Here is a 13,799-nt window from a genome sequence, read left to right on the forward strand (position 1 = left end):
ACCTCATAACTCCAGATCTTGCCAAAGAATTGTCAGGTTTCTGAGTTTCTTCAAACCGATAGTTTAACAGGTCTGTTTGCCATGATGTAAAAAAAAATACAGGTCTTGAGTTGTAGCCCAAACATAACTCACTAAATCCATGGCAACATCATACCTCCTATTTCTAGCCCCCAAAGCGTTATGTGAAGGAATAATTGTATATTTTCTAGGAAAATAGTATGCTCGGCTCTGTCACTCAAATTAATGGTAATTCATGATAGACACAAACTGGGGTTAGACGTAATGGTGCCTCTACTATTCTTACTCATCAATAAAACAGTGCACTAGCCGAATATGAACTAGAAACCTACAGCTTTTCGGTTGTAAATCGTAGTCCAGTTACACACACCCCCAGGAAGTGTAATATTATTTGTCATAATGCTGATGTTTGCCCATATTAGCATTCTTCTCCCTGTTATTTGCATTCCTTGCCTTGTCCATAAATGTCAGACGAGCCGGCCATTAATCACTGGATATAGGCTATTGTAAAACATGTCGTCTTGTGTGGAGGAATGCCTTAAACGATGCATGGTTGCCAAATGGCATTCTTATGTGTTAATAGGACAGCACTGTCATAATTAGTGGGCCCATCACCTCCATATGGTGAAGTAACTCCGCTAGACCGTGACCAGGATGTAGAAGTGTGGAGCATAAATCCTTCCAGACCAGCTGGCCCTTCACTCTGCACTCTGCATCTTGTACTCCTCATTCCGGATCATCATGATAGTGCTGACTTTAAGTAAGGACAGAGGTTGACACAGGTTTGTGACTAGGGACAGGTGCTAACACCAAATTTAGTCTGGTCTGGTTTGGTTTTGCTTTGATTTTTCATCTAAATTGCTTTTTAAACCCAAAAAAACAAACCTGCACACACATTCTGTCCCCACATGGTGTTCTTATTAACTAAAGAAAAGAAAGATTCAGCACCTATTATCTAAAAAATGTAACTTAATTGACTCAAAAAAGAGCCCTGCATTTCATTTTTTTTCATTTGAAAGCGCCTCAAAAGAAACACTTGATGATTATCTCTTAGTCAATTTGGTTATTTGTTTGTCTGCCAATTTTTTTCTTTGCCAGGTGAATAAATGCATATCCATTATCTAATGAAATGGGCTATTTAGCCATGTACTCAACTCTAAATCTTCCCCAATTAAACAGAAAATGATGGGAAAATTAGAAACAGATTGACTGACACAATGAACATAAGTTCTGTGTCTGTGAATAAGTAGTAGCCATTCTTTATTCAATATGGTAAACCTTGGGTTGTGGCAGGAGGAAAAAAAAACCCCACTCTTTCCCCCATTAAAAGTAAACAAACAGGGGAAACACTGGCACTCTCATGCAAATGGACCATGCAGGAGGCAAATCTTTTTGCTCTGTCCTATCTAATCCACACCAGCCCCAGGCAGCGCTCTGAAAGGCGGCTCTGCTCTAATCCTCCACTCCTCATTCCTCCATCCCTTCAGCCTTCACTCCTCCATCCACCTCCCCTCCCTCCCTCCCTCCTATTACCTTAGCTCTGCTGGGCCTTGCTCTCCTGCTCACTTCTCCTCTGAATTCAATGCAAGAAAACAAAGCCGTTCACAGAGCTGCAACTTCGGTCATTTTCAGGCTTTTATTTGTAGTCTGCCTCCTTCCATACAAATGATTTATAGTAGATTTATGTTTGTGGAGCCTTGTAATTGTTCAAAACGATACTAGCTGAAGAAAATACACCTTTTCCTTGCTACCTACAAATATTTGGCAAATCTTACAAGACTAAATGGTTAATATTCACCCACATTCTCACCTTGCCTAATCTCATCACATCCTGGCACAGTTGGCACAGTTGGCGCGTAATGTGTCCACTGGGTTGGATCACAGAAGCTTGTGATTAGTGTATTGTCAAGGCCATTGTGTTTTTTATAGCAATCATAAAAGCCGCGTTTCCTCCTCATTTTCCTAATGGCTGCTGTGGGGCCTGTATTTTTTCCCAAGGACACATTAGATCGTGATAAGATGAAATGGAGCAGCAGCTCAGTAGATGTTGTGATCTCACTCAGACGACTGAGAGAGGGCAACAATTGACTGTGCTGACTCCTGCTGCTCGACCCAACATTTATCATTTGTCGCACGCAGAGAGGTGACATTTATTCATACTTCCTGGACCAAGATTAAGAAATCAATTTCACTCTAGTACAACGGTGCTATGTAATGTTAATGTACAATATGCCGCTCCTAGTGGCACTGTTCAGCTCCATAATATCACTGCTGTGATGTCATACAGATGAGCATGAAAGGCTTGTTGTGTCTGAGGGACGTCTCACGTAGTTTTCTTCTGGTGTGTAGATGGTGTGGGAGAGCGGCTGCGTCGTCGTCGTCATGTTGACCCCGCTTTCGGAAAATGGAGTGAAGCAGTGTCATCCCTACTGGCCTGACGAAGGATCGGACGTCTACCACATCTACGAGGTATGTCTGTGAGGGATTAGGCAGAAGTTACAAAGCTTTGATGCTGTAAAATCAATCCTCAGGTTACTGTACACTGTAGCATCAAGACATTCATAATGACCAAATTATTCTTACATTCTTTTTTTATCAGACTTAATTACATCTAACTTCACCACACAAACTGTTTATATATTTAATTACTGTGTGGCATTTTTTAAACCCTTTATAACAAATTAATTTATTTTAATGGCAGCTGAAAATCATGGTCTTTACCATCCCAAAGCTTGCATGCTATCTAAAAATGATGTGAGACAAAATGTCCACTTTTGTCCTCTCCTCATATACTAGAATATATGGTTAGCGAGGGAAACCCAAACTATTTGCATGGTTAAATACATTAAGGAGAAAGTCATAAAATGTGTTTTTTATAATTTGGGTGAACCAACCCTTTAAGGTCTTTGGGCTATAAATGCACTCCTTGTTGAGATTGCTGGTTTGAAGCTGTAATTAATTAACTGAATGCGGCCTATTTCTCAATCTAGGTCAACTTGGTTTCGGAGCACATCTGGTGTGAGGACTTCCTGGTGCGGAGCTTCTACCTGAAGAACCTGCAGACAAATGAGACCCGCACCGTGACGCAGTTCCACTACCTGTCCTGGATGGACCGCGGGATCCCCAACTCGGCCAGGACTCTTCTAGACTTCCGCAGGTAGAGTGCAGATCCTGCTGGTTGGGGGCTCAGACAGATTTCAGACAGATTTCCACCTTTACAACTGGCCTTTATCCTGAGCTTGTTCTTAATCATCTTCCCTTGTGTTCTGTATTCTGTCAGCGCCTCTCTGGTCCGTCTCCCTTTTGCCCCTCTGCCTTTCGGTGTCCTAGAGAATGGTTGTTCTAATAAGGACTGTGTTTCTGTACTATCCCTTTCATCCTGGGCCTATTTCCCTCACCTCCCTCCAGCACATGTGATGCAGCAAATTAACAGCCTAGCACTGCCTGGCTTGGCTTGGGAAGAAAAGAAAAGAATCAGGAAAAAAAAACACCTAATTCAAACACCCAATTAAATGAGAGCTGTCTCACTAAAAACATGGGAGAGGGGGAAAGCTAGTGACTGAATAACCTCACTCTGTTCTCCATATAATGTGTTCTGGCAGAAGAGCAGCAATAGCTCCTCTGGGAGAACCCACAGGGAGAGGAAAAGCCCTCCAAATGAGAAAAGATGCATCTGATTTGTGGATGGAAGTCTGTCCCTCTGGTTTGTAATGCAGATGAGAGCGGGAAAAAAGGAGGATGTGCAGTGTTATCTTGTCATCCTTTCCTGACAGTCACTGCCGATTTTCTTTCTTCCAAATTAAATTGGGTGTGGCTTGCCAGTCAGTTATATTTATTTAAGATATTGGTGTGCAGATTCGAGCTGTGTTTGATTACACATATACGTTTTCTTTTGCTGTTGAGGTCTCCTTAACGACTAGATTGCCTTAATGTAACTCCATTAATCCTGCTGTAGGTTATTAGGAACCTAAAGCTCTCTGTGATTCAGAGGTCTCAGATCCACACGACCAAGCGGTACACGAACGGTTTTCACGGTTTCGGCCAACAATTTTGCGGTTGCCAGTGTCATTTTTGTGATGTTGCAGCTAGTAATATGAGCCCAGTTGCATAGTCACAAAAGTGATCATTGGAAACTGTGTCTCCTCAGCCAGGCCTGTGCACAAACTGTCTTTCTCTCACTCCTGACTCGCTGTCTCCCCCTCGCCTCCTCTCACTGCTCCTTCCTCTGGCTTGCATGGGAACTCCAACCATCTCTGTTTGCTCTTTAACAAAGGACATATTCTGATTTTATTGATATGTATATATATACTTAAAATGTATAAGATATACATATGATTTTCTAACAGAAAAGAATGAGAAATACACAAAAAAGAAAACCTTCCTCCTAGAGAAAAATCTTGTTGATTTCTTAAAATATAACTAGTTTTATCTCATTTTAATATTTAGCTATGTTAACGCATGTATTTCAGTGGAAAAGCCAAGCTTTTAGTCACTTTTGATTTCAATCATGGCAAAAACAAATCTAAAATGTCATAATGACAGCAAATAGAGAACACACGTGCTTTGAAATGCAAGTACACATGGAAAATGCAGTTCACAGTGGTAGTTCTTAAGGTCGTAATACATTACATTACATTACATTACAGTCATTTAGCAGACGCTTTTATCCAAAGCGACTTACAGGAAGTGTATTCAACATAGGTATTCAGAGAATACAGAGAAAACTCCACTAATACCAAATACACAATACAAAAACTGATGTTAAATCATATATATATATTAATATTTAGCTTTTTATTCCTGTAAGTAGTATTGGTAGTACTATAGTAGAAGATGTAACCGCAAGTTGTCACATTTATTTATATTATAGTACCTTAATGTGTTGCTTAATGTTGTTTTTATTGTCTTATTTACATGTTTCTAATGATATTAAATATTAAGAATGGGTGATTTTGAAAAGAGACATCAAATAGACTAGAGGTACTATGAGACATTCAAACATTTATTTGTCACTTTGTCGCTGAAAGGTGAAAAAACGAGGGAAATTCAAAGACGCGGCAGCTCTCGGTGAAGTCAGTTTCCATGGCAACAGCGGGGTGTGAAAAGGCTTGTTGGCCTTCACCGTGCCTGTGGTGGTGTATAACATTCATAATTGGCTGGGGTTAATGCGTCGGCGGTCGGCAATCACAACATCACACCACCACATCCATCACCCACATGTCACAATAATGCTGTTCGAAATGATGCTCAATTTATCTACGTGGTGCGACACTGATTTATTTCTCCATCCTCAAATTAAGGTGATTGATTGACAGGAGGGGGTGCATCTCTCAGGCTTAGCTCTTTTGATTGTTGCTGTCATTAATTCCACCCAGACCACAGAAGCACAGTCATGAGTCACACTCGCTTTAATTGTCTGTGTTATTATCCAGCAAAAATAATTAACCTTGTTTACAGAGCATTGTTCATTTAAGACAACTTGCTGCCAAACTTGCAAATAACATCCAATGTTCTGTTTTTTTTTTTATTCCAGAAAGGTTAACAAGTGCTACCGGGGTCGATCTTGCCCGATAATTGTTCACTGCAGGCAAGTATAACTATTTGAACCTTGTGACAGTGGCTGAGCCTGCTGAATTGGGGTGGCGATTGTGTGTTGGAGTTGAGAGACTGTTTATTTTAAACCCGCTCAGTCCATTTACTCTATCTGGGTCCAGTGGAGCTGCTGTTTATTCAAATGGCGTCCAGTGTCTTTATAGAAATAGTGTGGCGCAAAAGAAACCCAGCCAGAGACACTTCCATTTCCCATATGGTTGAGTTAGTTAACTGGCCTTGATTGGTTTGTGTTAAACACCAGGTATCTGTCTGACCACTTTTAATAGTCACATCCTGTTAAGTCATGCGTTGGGGGAGGGGGGGGGCGGCGGCCCGCTCTCCCTCTGAGGGAGCTGTGAGGACTGAGTGTCTAGCAGTGGATTAATGAAGCAGTGGTGCTCAGGCCGCTCTCCTGTTTTATTGGCCTTGCCTTTATTAGAGAGATGTGCACGCCTTGTTTGCAATTAACATGCAGAGCCGTTGAATGGCCGGCGGGCACAAAGGGAGGCTTTTCATAAGACTATCTCTGGAGTAATGGAAAAGCAAGGCTCTCCAAAAGCTGTTCTCGAACCGCCCCTGGCCTCTCAACCTCTCCTCTGCTCCTGAGGTGCATTCATTTAAAAGCCTTTGTCCCCAGTGCGCCTCAGAAACCATTCCCCTCTCCCCAATAGCCGGGCAAGTCTCAAGACCACACATGCACTCGTGTGCAAAGGTTTAACATAATCACATATATTGGAACATCAAATATTCAGATCTGCTCAGGTATTTTCACAAGAATATTTAGGATAGTTATTGATTTTTGCTATTTTAATATTCCCTTTTATCCAAAATATCAGGTTTTAAGCAGATGGAGCTGTGTGTATCTGTGTGCATAGACTAATTTGTGTTTAAATATACTCCACAGTCTCTCAGCAGATGCAGATGTAAATGAGCAATTTGTTTCCTTATAAGAAAAACACTCTGAGATTAAAGCTTCACTCTGCCACCTTAATGATCTCCATCTCTCTCTCTCTCTCTCTCTCTCTCTGACTCTCTGCAGCGATGGAGCTGGCAGGAGTGGGACTTACATTCTGATTGACATGGTCCTCAATAGGATGGCTAAAGGTAACGATCAATGGCTTCCTTTTCACTCTTTCTGCTCGCGTTGAAGTGTTGCCCTGGCAACGGCAAAAGCCTCTCATTTTCCACAGAGGGTCTTGGGGATGCATTAGAGGGTGACTTTCTTGAGGCCTGGAGAGGCGGTGAAGACAGAGGCAGACATGGAGGGAGCTGGAGGGAGTGGGGAGAGTGGAACAAAGGGAAAAAGGAAAAAGAAAGGGAAACCTTTAAACCACATTAGTAATTATCTATTTAAGCTACCGTCACGCCATATTGACCTGCATCGCATGTGCAATATGAATTTAGATAGCGCATGCATGGAAATTAAATGTTTAAGGGGAATTTGTAAACATTGCTCCAATGGTTTGAATCAGTATTTAATATTTAATGGGAACAATGGGTTTATTTTGTTATTATTTGTAATCCATATATTTTGCACCCAACTCTAACCTTTTACAGTATGTATTCTTTTTCTATTTAAAAAAATATATAAACTTAACTGCTTGAGATCTCCAGGATCGAAAAAAACGCGGAAAAAAACAGATGCTTTTTTATTTATTGCAATTTTGAGCTGAAAATGGCCCCTTGTTAGCATTGTTATATCAAAAAACACAGTCAAGGAAGATAGTCTGGAATTGGTCACAAATCACAGTAACTTGGCGCCATTATGGGCCTCTACAGCAGAAATCATTATCCACAGGTCTAAATAAATAACAACTAGGCAAGAACAGCTACCTGAAAGGGATCTTTGTGGTGTTGGTGCATCATTACATGTCAAACAGGAATGGTTTGATTTGTTTCTAGATTTTAGGTTCCTGTGCTCTTTGAAAATTCCTGTTTTTAGCTGAATCTCTACTCCAACAAAACAGGAGATGTAGCTAAATAAGAATACACTCAGTTTGTTTGAATACACATTTGGTTGTGGGCATCTATTGTTGCACAGGAGCTGGGTTCTTCCAAAGGCTGCCTTACCTCATCTTAAAGCCCTCCATAGCTTAGCCCGCCCTCTGACCTTTACCCTTTGACCTTTGCCCTTTACCCCCACCCTGTGCATGCCCTCCTCCTGCCATCCCAGACCGTCAGAGAAGGTTAGGAAGAGCTGCCTCTAACGCTGACATTCCCTTCACTTTCTGGAAAACAGTAATAAGACTGACCCGTCCTCATGGAGTTCATCCGGTTCAGCGACGAAATGCGCCGTTGTCCGCGGTGATCAAAGATGCCACCGGGTCTCTTTTTAACCTTTTGTTTCCTGCTCCAGGATCGAATATATATAAAATGAGCATAATCTTGCTTTTTTCCTTTGGTCGAAGAGCCTCTCTTCAGCTTAACTTTGGAATCCAGCCCTTCTGAGACATGAAAATCTTGTTGGAGCACTGAAGTACTTTGAGCACTAAGTCCAGCTGCATTAAATCCCTCTTTTCTACTCTCTCTCACTCACCCACACTCACCCAGGATACATTTTCACTCGCGCTCTATCTCCTTTTACTTCCTTTCACTGCCTTACTTTCAAAAACATCTTGAGAGTTCAGCGGCTCTCTGCTTTTGTCTCCCTCCTTCCATTTCGTTTTTCTCAAATGAGCTCTGGCGTGTTGCTTGAAATCCATAAATCTGAAAGTAGAATAAGATTTCCTGATTAACGTCACACACTTTCAAAAGCCAAAACCGACTTAACTCGACAGCAGCTGATCACTGTTGAAGGCGAGCAACTGTTGCATAGGTTAATCATCAGTATGGCTGCTGCAAAGGCAATAAATCATTTTAATTAGAGTTTGTTGATTTCCATATTCACACATACTGTACATGCACACACACACTTAGATATTGTTGTTTCAAAAAAAGCTCTTAGCAGACTTTATAGTTGCACATAATCAAAAAAATTTGAACAAGATTCTCACAGAGAAGCCGGCGCTTAACGTTCTTGAATGCATTTTTTGCGCATTTCCCAGACCCCCAAAATATCCTCTTGCATATTTTATCGAGAAACAGTGTGTGGCTCTCGTCCAAGTCTTTCGAGGGATGAATGTAATAATTTTCAATCGCTGCGCTGTTCCAAAGGGAGCCCAGTATAAAGAGAGATTGACAGATGTGAGCTGGATTACTCAGCTGCTTTGAACTCAGTCCAATTTTCGGTCTGTTGCAGGTGCTAAAGAGATTGATATTGCCGCTACCCTGGAGCACTTGAGAGACCAGAGAGCCGGCATGGTCCAGACAAAGGTAAGGTCCCCGGCTTTGAGTTAGAGAGGTGGGGGAGAGGAGGGGGGGGGGAGGGGAGGGAAGAGGGGAGCAGGGAGGGAGGAGGGGTCGCAGTCATTCAAACAGTCGTTTTTTTTCCTACTTCATGTGCACATGGATCAGGGGAAATGATGAGGTAATTGATAACTGCTGCAGGATTAGACAAACATTGTCTTGGAAGATAATAACTCACTGTTCCACATTTATCACAAGACACAAAGAGACTGACCAAGATCTTCAGAAACATTTTGTCTATGAAACCGCCACAAGATTTTTCTCTAAATATACAATATGAATCCTCAACTGTTAAATGTATAAGTTTTATTGATAGGATGTAAATTGATAAATCAATCAATGTGAGATTTAAGTAGACGTGTAACAAGGGCTGCAACTAAGGATTATTCAAATCTTTTAAATAAATCTTTTAGTCTTTAAAATATCCACCACCCTTTCTCAGGTCTCAATGTGATGTCTTCAAATGTCTTATGTATTTAAGCAAAAGTACAAAACCAAAAGATATTCATTTTATAATGATATATAACAGAGAAAAACTGCAAATCCTCCTGCAAAAGCTACAACAAATTAATGTTGTTTGCTTGAAAAATGACTGAGACTATTAATGAAATATCAAACATACTGTTTAACATCGTCTTTATCTTTTATTTTCATTTAATCTTCAAACCTTTCACCAGTCTAGTAAATGTCTGATCTAATAAAACACTGCTCCTGAAATTCATTAGTCTCAACAGTTTATATCACAGCGGGCGCTCCACCTCACAACATTTTGGGAAATAGTTTAGGGTGTGTACAAAGCATTTCCTCTCATCCACTAATGCAGCTAATAGTGAGGAAGTCTCTTCTGTTTCTCTCCTGTAATTGGATGGAATAATAATAATGATAATAAAGGCAAACCTCATGCTGCAGTGGGTGATATGATTTATGGAAGCTGCTTGCTAACAGACTCCAGTGTTCCTTGATGGTTCATTAATGCTGCTTTTACAGCCCTGCTGTATTCAGCGCAGAACAGAATTTCAAGCACTCTCTCTTTTTCCTCCTCTGACAACTCTAAGTGAAATTATATTGGAATATTGTTGATTCCACTTTGTGGCTTCATGCTGGGTCTACACAGAAATTAGATTGTAATGAGGTATGAAATTTAGAGTTAGGTTAAAAGAATTGGACAGGCAATTATCTTTATTTTCCTGCTTCAAGATGTTGCCACTTTATTTTTGGATAAACCGCTGCAAAAATAAAAGAGAGAACATTTATTTCCCTTCTTTTTCTGGTAACTGCTTTAGACAGACATCAACATGCAGTAATTACAGCATGCGTGACCGTTTTCTCTTCCTTACTAACCATCCATCCATGATCTGTCGAGCAGAGATTGATCTCCACCCAGTGGTGTAAATGTGAACAGCACAGCATGCACAAAACTCACTTATAAAGTATTTATTTTCAACACACAGAACTTTAATGTCAACTTGGGATTAGAAAGGCACATATAACTGTGGTTTATACTGTTTATAGATAGATGTAGTTTCATATTTTCTGGCCCTATCACAACATCAGAAGACACATAAAAATAGAAAACCTAATCACTCCAGATAATGTTCAGTGCAAAGCGAAAGGCACGGCCACCAGTGAATCCTACGTATTGATTTAGCCTATCCTCGGGCCAGGCTATGTGTTGACACATCTAAAGACTGCTCCCTCCAAACTCCTACGTACCTTTTCTCTGTGAGAGGACCCCGTGGCCTGCAGCCTGGGGAGAGGAGAGGAATATAAAAACACCAGGTCCATGGGGCAAGCATCAATCAGCCCCCTTTTGCACTCCTTGGGGAAAACTATGAGTGGGATTCACAAATAAATGCACACACACAAAGCTGAGAGACAGCATGACTCAAAAGCTTTATTTTAAGACACACCTGGCTGAGTCGATGCCGGGGAACGCGTGCTCTCCGAGTTGAAAGCTCACCTTCACCTCCAGTCTGTGGCCAAACACATCCAGATTTAGGGTCAGGAGAGAGGGAGGAAGATGCCAGTCATCCTGAAATGGCACACTGAGCTGTTACACACTTGTCCACACACTAAAACTTTTCCTCCCTTCCTCTGTTCTCCCTGCATCCTTCCCTCTCTTCCTCCTCCTCGTCCTCAGGAGCAGTTTGAGTTTGCGCTGACAGCCGTGGCAGAGGAGGTGAACGCCATCCTGAAAGCGCTTCCTCAGTGAAGGCATCACATCCCCCCCACCTTCTTCTCGCTCGCCGAGCACCGGTTTCTCTCTGCCCACTCAAGACTGACGTTTCTCTCTGCCCTCCCTTCTCCTCACTCTGTTTCTCTCTTCTGCCTCCTCTTCACCTCTATATATACTGTATACTTATGAATGTCGTGCCAGATATCTCACCTGGATCTATATCCGCAACATCTCGCCTCAGAGTACGACTGTCGATCTGGGATCTGTGTCAGACCAGCAGGGCCTGATCTGATGTGAGAACTTAGATCAGCTCTCCTACTGTGAGACTTTTCTTGTCGATATGAACCCGGTATCCTCTATAACTGTGATGTTGTTCCTGAACATACCGTTCTAGTGCCACTGACGAGCTGTTTACGTGATGTCAAGTGAAGACTATTGTTCCAAAAATAAGCTATATGCCGTGGGAAAAATGATACAGATGCTTAGAAAATGACTTTTGGAACATTTAAACAAACTATAGTAGGGCTGCAACTAACCATCATTTTAATTAACGATTCATTTGCCGTTTTTTTTTCAATGCATTATAGAAATTGTAACAATTAGCGGAAAAATGGCATGTATAATGTCTACCATTTTCTTATTATGTCTGATTTACAGTATTAGATTTTCAATTTACTGCCGTACATGACAAATAAAAGGAGCTAAAACAAGAAAATGTTTCACATTTTTGCCTAAAAGATGAATTGATTATCAAAATGATTTCTAATAACTTTTTTGCCAATAGACTAATTATTGCAGCTCTCAATTGTAGTACAATTTAAATAAATATGTAAAGTAAATGAAGTTCCTGCTGATTATTGTACAGATTGTATCCCCTAAATGAATCTGTGTGTTGGACACATATAGCGTTTTGGAAATAAACTCCTCACGTGTTTCTTTTCCTCTGTGATCTGAATCAACCCACTATATACTCAGCATCATGTGTACAGATGTTGAAGTGTGTGTGCGTATTGTTGTATTTTGGGTCCGGACATCTGCTCTGATTCATAAAAAGCCTCACAGATCATGACTCTTGATATATTCTTAACATAACAGGTGTTTTTTATTCGTCATTGCATACATTTAAACATTGTTACATGAACATCTCTGTTAATAGTAAATGTAATAGAATTATACCAACTGAGATACAGTAGAAATAGTAATAATAGGATATATTTAAGCAGAACTTATATTGGGATTGTTCCAATTTGTTTGTCCCTCCATCACTGGTTTATTGTGATATTTTGTGCAACATGGAAGATTATTCCCTCTATGTATAGACAATGAATGACTTTATGAAAACCTATATAGTGCTATCTGAAATGTATACTGAGAGCCTCAATGAGAACTATATATTTTGTGTGAAAAGTAAAATTCAGATTGATAATAAATCAGAACAGATTATACTGGTTTGCTGTGTTGGTTTTTCATGTTATTTCTGATACACTCACACACACAGGAGGGAAAAGGCTGCTCTTAAAGCGAATGACATTTGATCGAATGGTAGCCTTAGTAAAGTCATAAAGAAAAGATATATCACTCTCCCTGAGGGTTTGTATCTGGGAGAGACTCAAAGGTTTTGTACAGATGAAATGTTTGGTTCAACAGCTCTGTCAGAGGAGAAAGTGGCTGAGATTTCAAATGAAATCAGTCATGTATTTCAGCCACTGAGGTCCTATCGCAGTATTACAGGGAAGAGAAGGCCGAGGGATTCAAAAAGTCCAATTTCATCAATATAGAAGGATGTAACTTTAATATCACTTTCTATGACGAATTATAAGCATACTTATAATGCATTATAATCTGCTAATAGAACTGTATCATTATTTATAAGCACTCAAAAATATTTACAAGGCTTTATAAATATCATAACACAAAGTATTGTATAATGACTAATAAGGTCAAATATCACAATACTTCATCATTGATGGTCACTTACGTTTTCTTTTTGCAAGGATCAGAATGTATTATAATTCCCATAGTGGTAACATATTGTAATCTTTTATAGTGCCATAATATACAGTATTATCTTATAACGCATTACAAGTATGTTCATAATGCATTTTTGACATTGCTTGAAAAAATGCAGTATTGTGATACTCAACCTTATAGTTCATCATGAAATGCTTTAAAGTGTGTTATAATTATTTTATAAAGCATTTTGAATATGTATGAGTACTTTAAACAATAGTTAAAGTGCTATAAGCATATTATGATGCATTATAAATATGTTTATGCTGGAGTTGCACAGTTGTCCAATCAATTAAATTACTTTATATCATGGATATAATCCAGTCATTATGAATTCCGCTTTCCAGTTGTTAGTGTATAATCACAGTATAATCACACTATAAAAAGTTAACAAATCATTTAATAATGCTTCATATTCAGTTATAAGTCAATAAAACAGCATTGACAAGTTGTCACTTCCCAACACCAACTTGGACTTACAAACATTAGTTAGTCATTAGCAAAGAGTAATGTGTCTCACTTTATAGTTATAGATCATCAAATAATAAATGCTAAAATCCATCATAAAATAAAATTAAATGAATCCATCAAGTGATAATTCAAATATCTAATTTGAGGTTTAAGAGGAAGGCGCATGAGATTATCTAAATGTTCTTAT

The 13,799-nt window shown here is 39.8% G+C and overlaps 1 protein-coding gene across 1 annotated transcript in view; it reads left to right on the forward strand.

Annotated features, from left to right (window-relative positions):
* The window catches only part of ptprn2 (protein tyrosine phosphatase receptor type N2), a 121,021-nt gene extending 108,509 nt beyond the window's left edge, over positions 1-12,512 (forward strand). The window contains exons 17-22 of the mRNA XM_054623054.1: positions 2,368-2,487; positions 3,009-3,175; positions 5,552-5,605; positions 6,650-6,714; positions 8,849-8,922; positions 11,096-12,512. Of these exons, the coding sequence (XP_054479029.1) occupies positions 2,368-2,487; positions 3,009-3,175; positions 5,552-5,605; positions 6,650-6,714; positions 8,849-8,922; positions 11,096-11,167 (552 nt within the window). The 3' untranslated portion in view covers positions 11,168-12,512. The remainder of the gene's footprint in view (positions 1-2,367; positions 2,488-3,008; positions 3,176-5,551; positions 5,606-6,649; positions 6,715-8,848; positions 8,923-11,095) is intronic.
* The last annotated feature ends 1,287 nt before the right edge of the window (positions 12,513-13,799 follow it).

Source organism: Anoplopoma fimbria, chromosome 21 (genome assembly GCF_027596085.1).
Source record: "Anoplopoma fimbria isolate UVic2021 breed Golden Eagle Sablefish chromosome 21, Afim_UVic_2022, whole genome shotgun sequence".
Taxonomy (NCBI): domain Eukaryota; kingdom Metazoa; phylum Chordata; class Actinopteri; order Perciformes; family Anoplopomatidae; genus Anoplopoma; species Anoplopoma fimbria.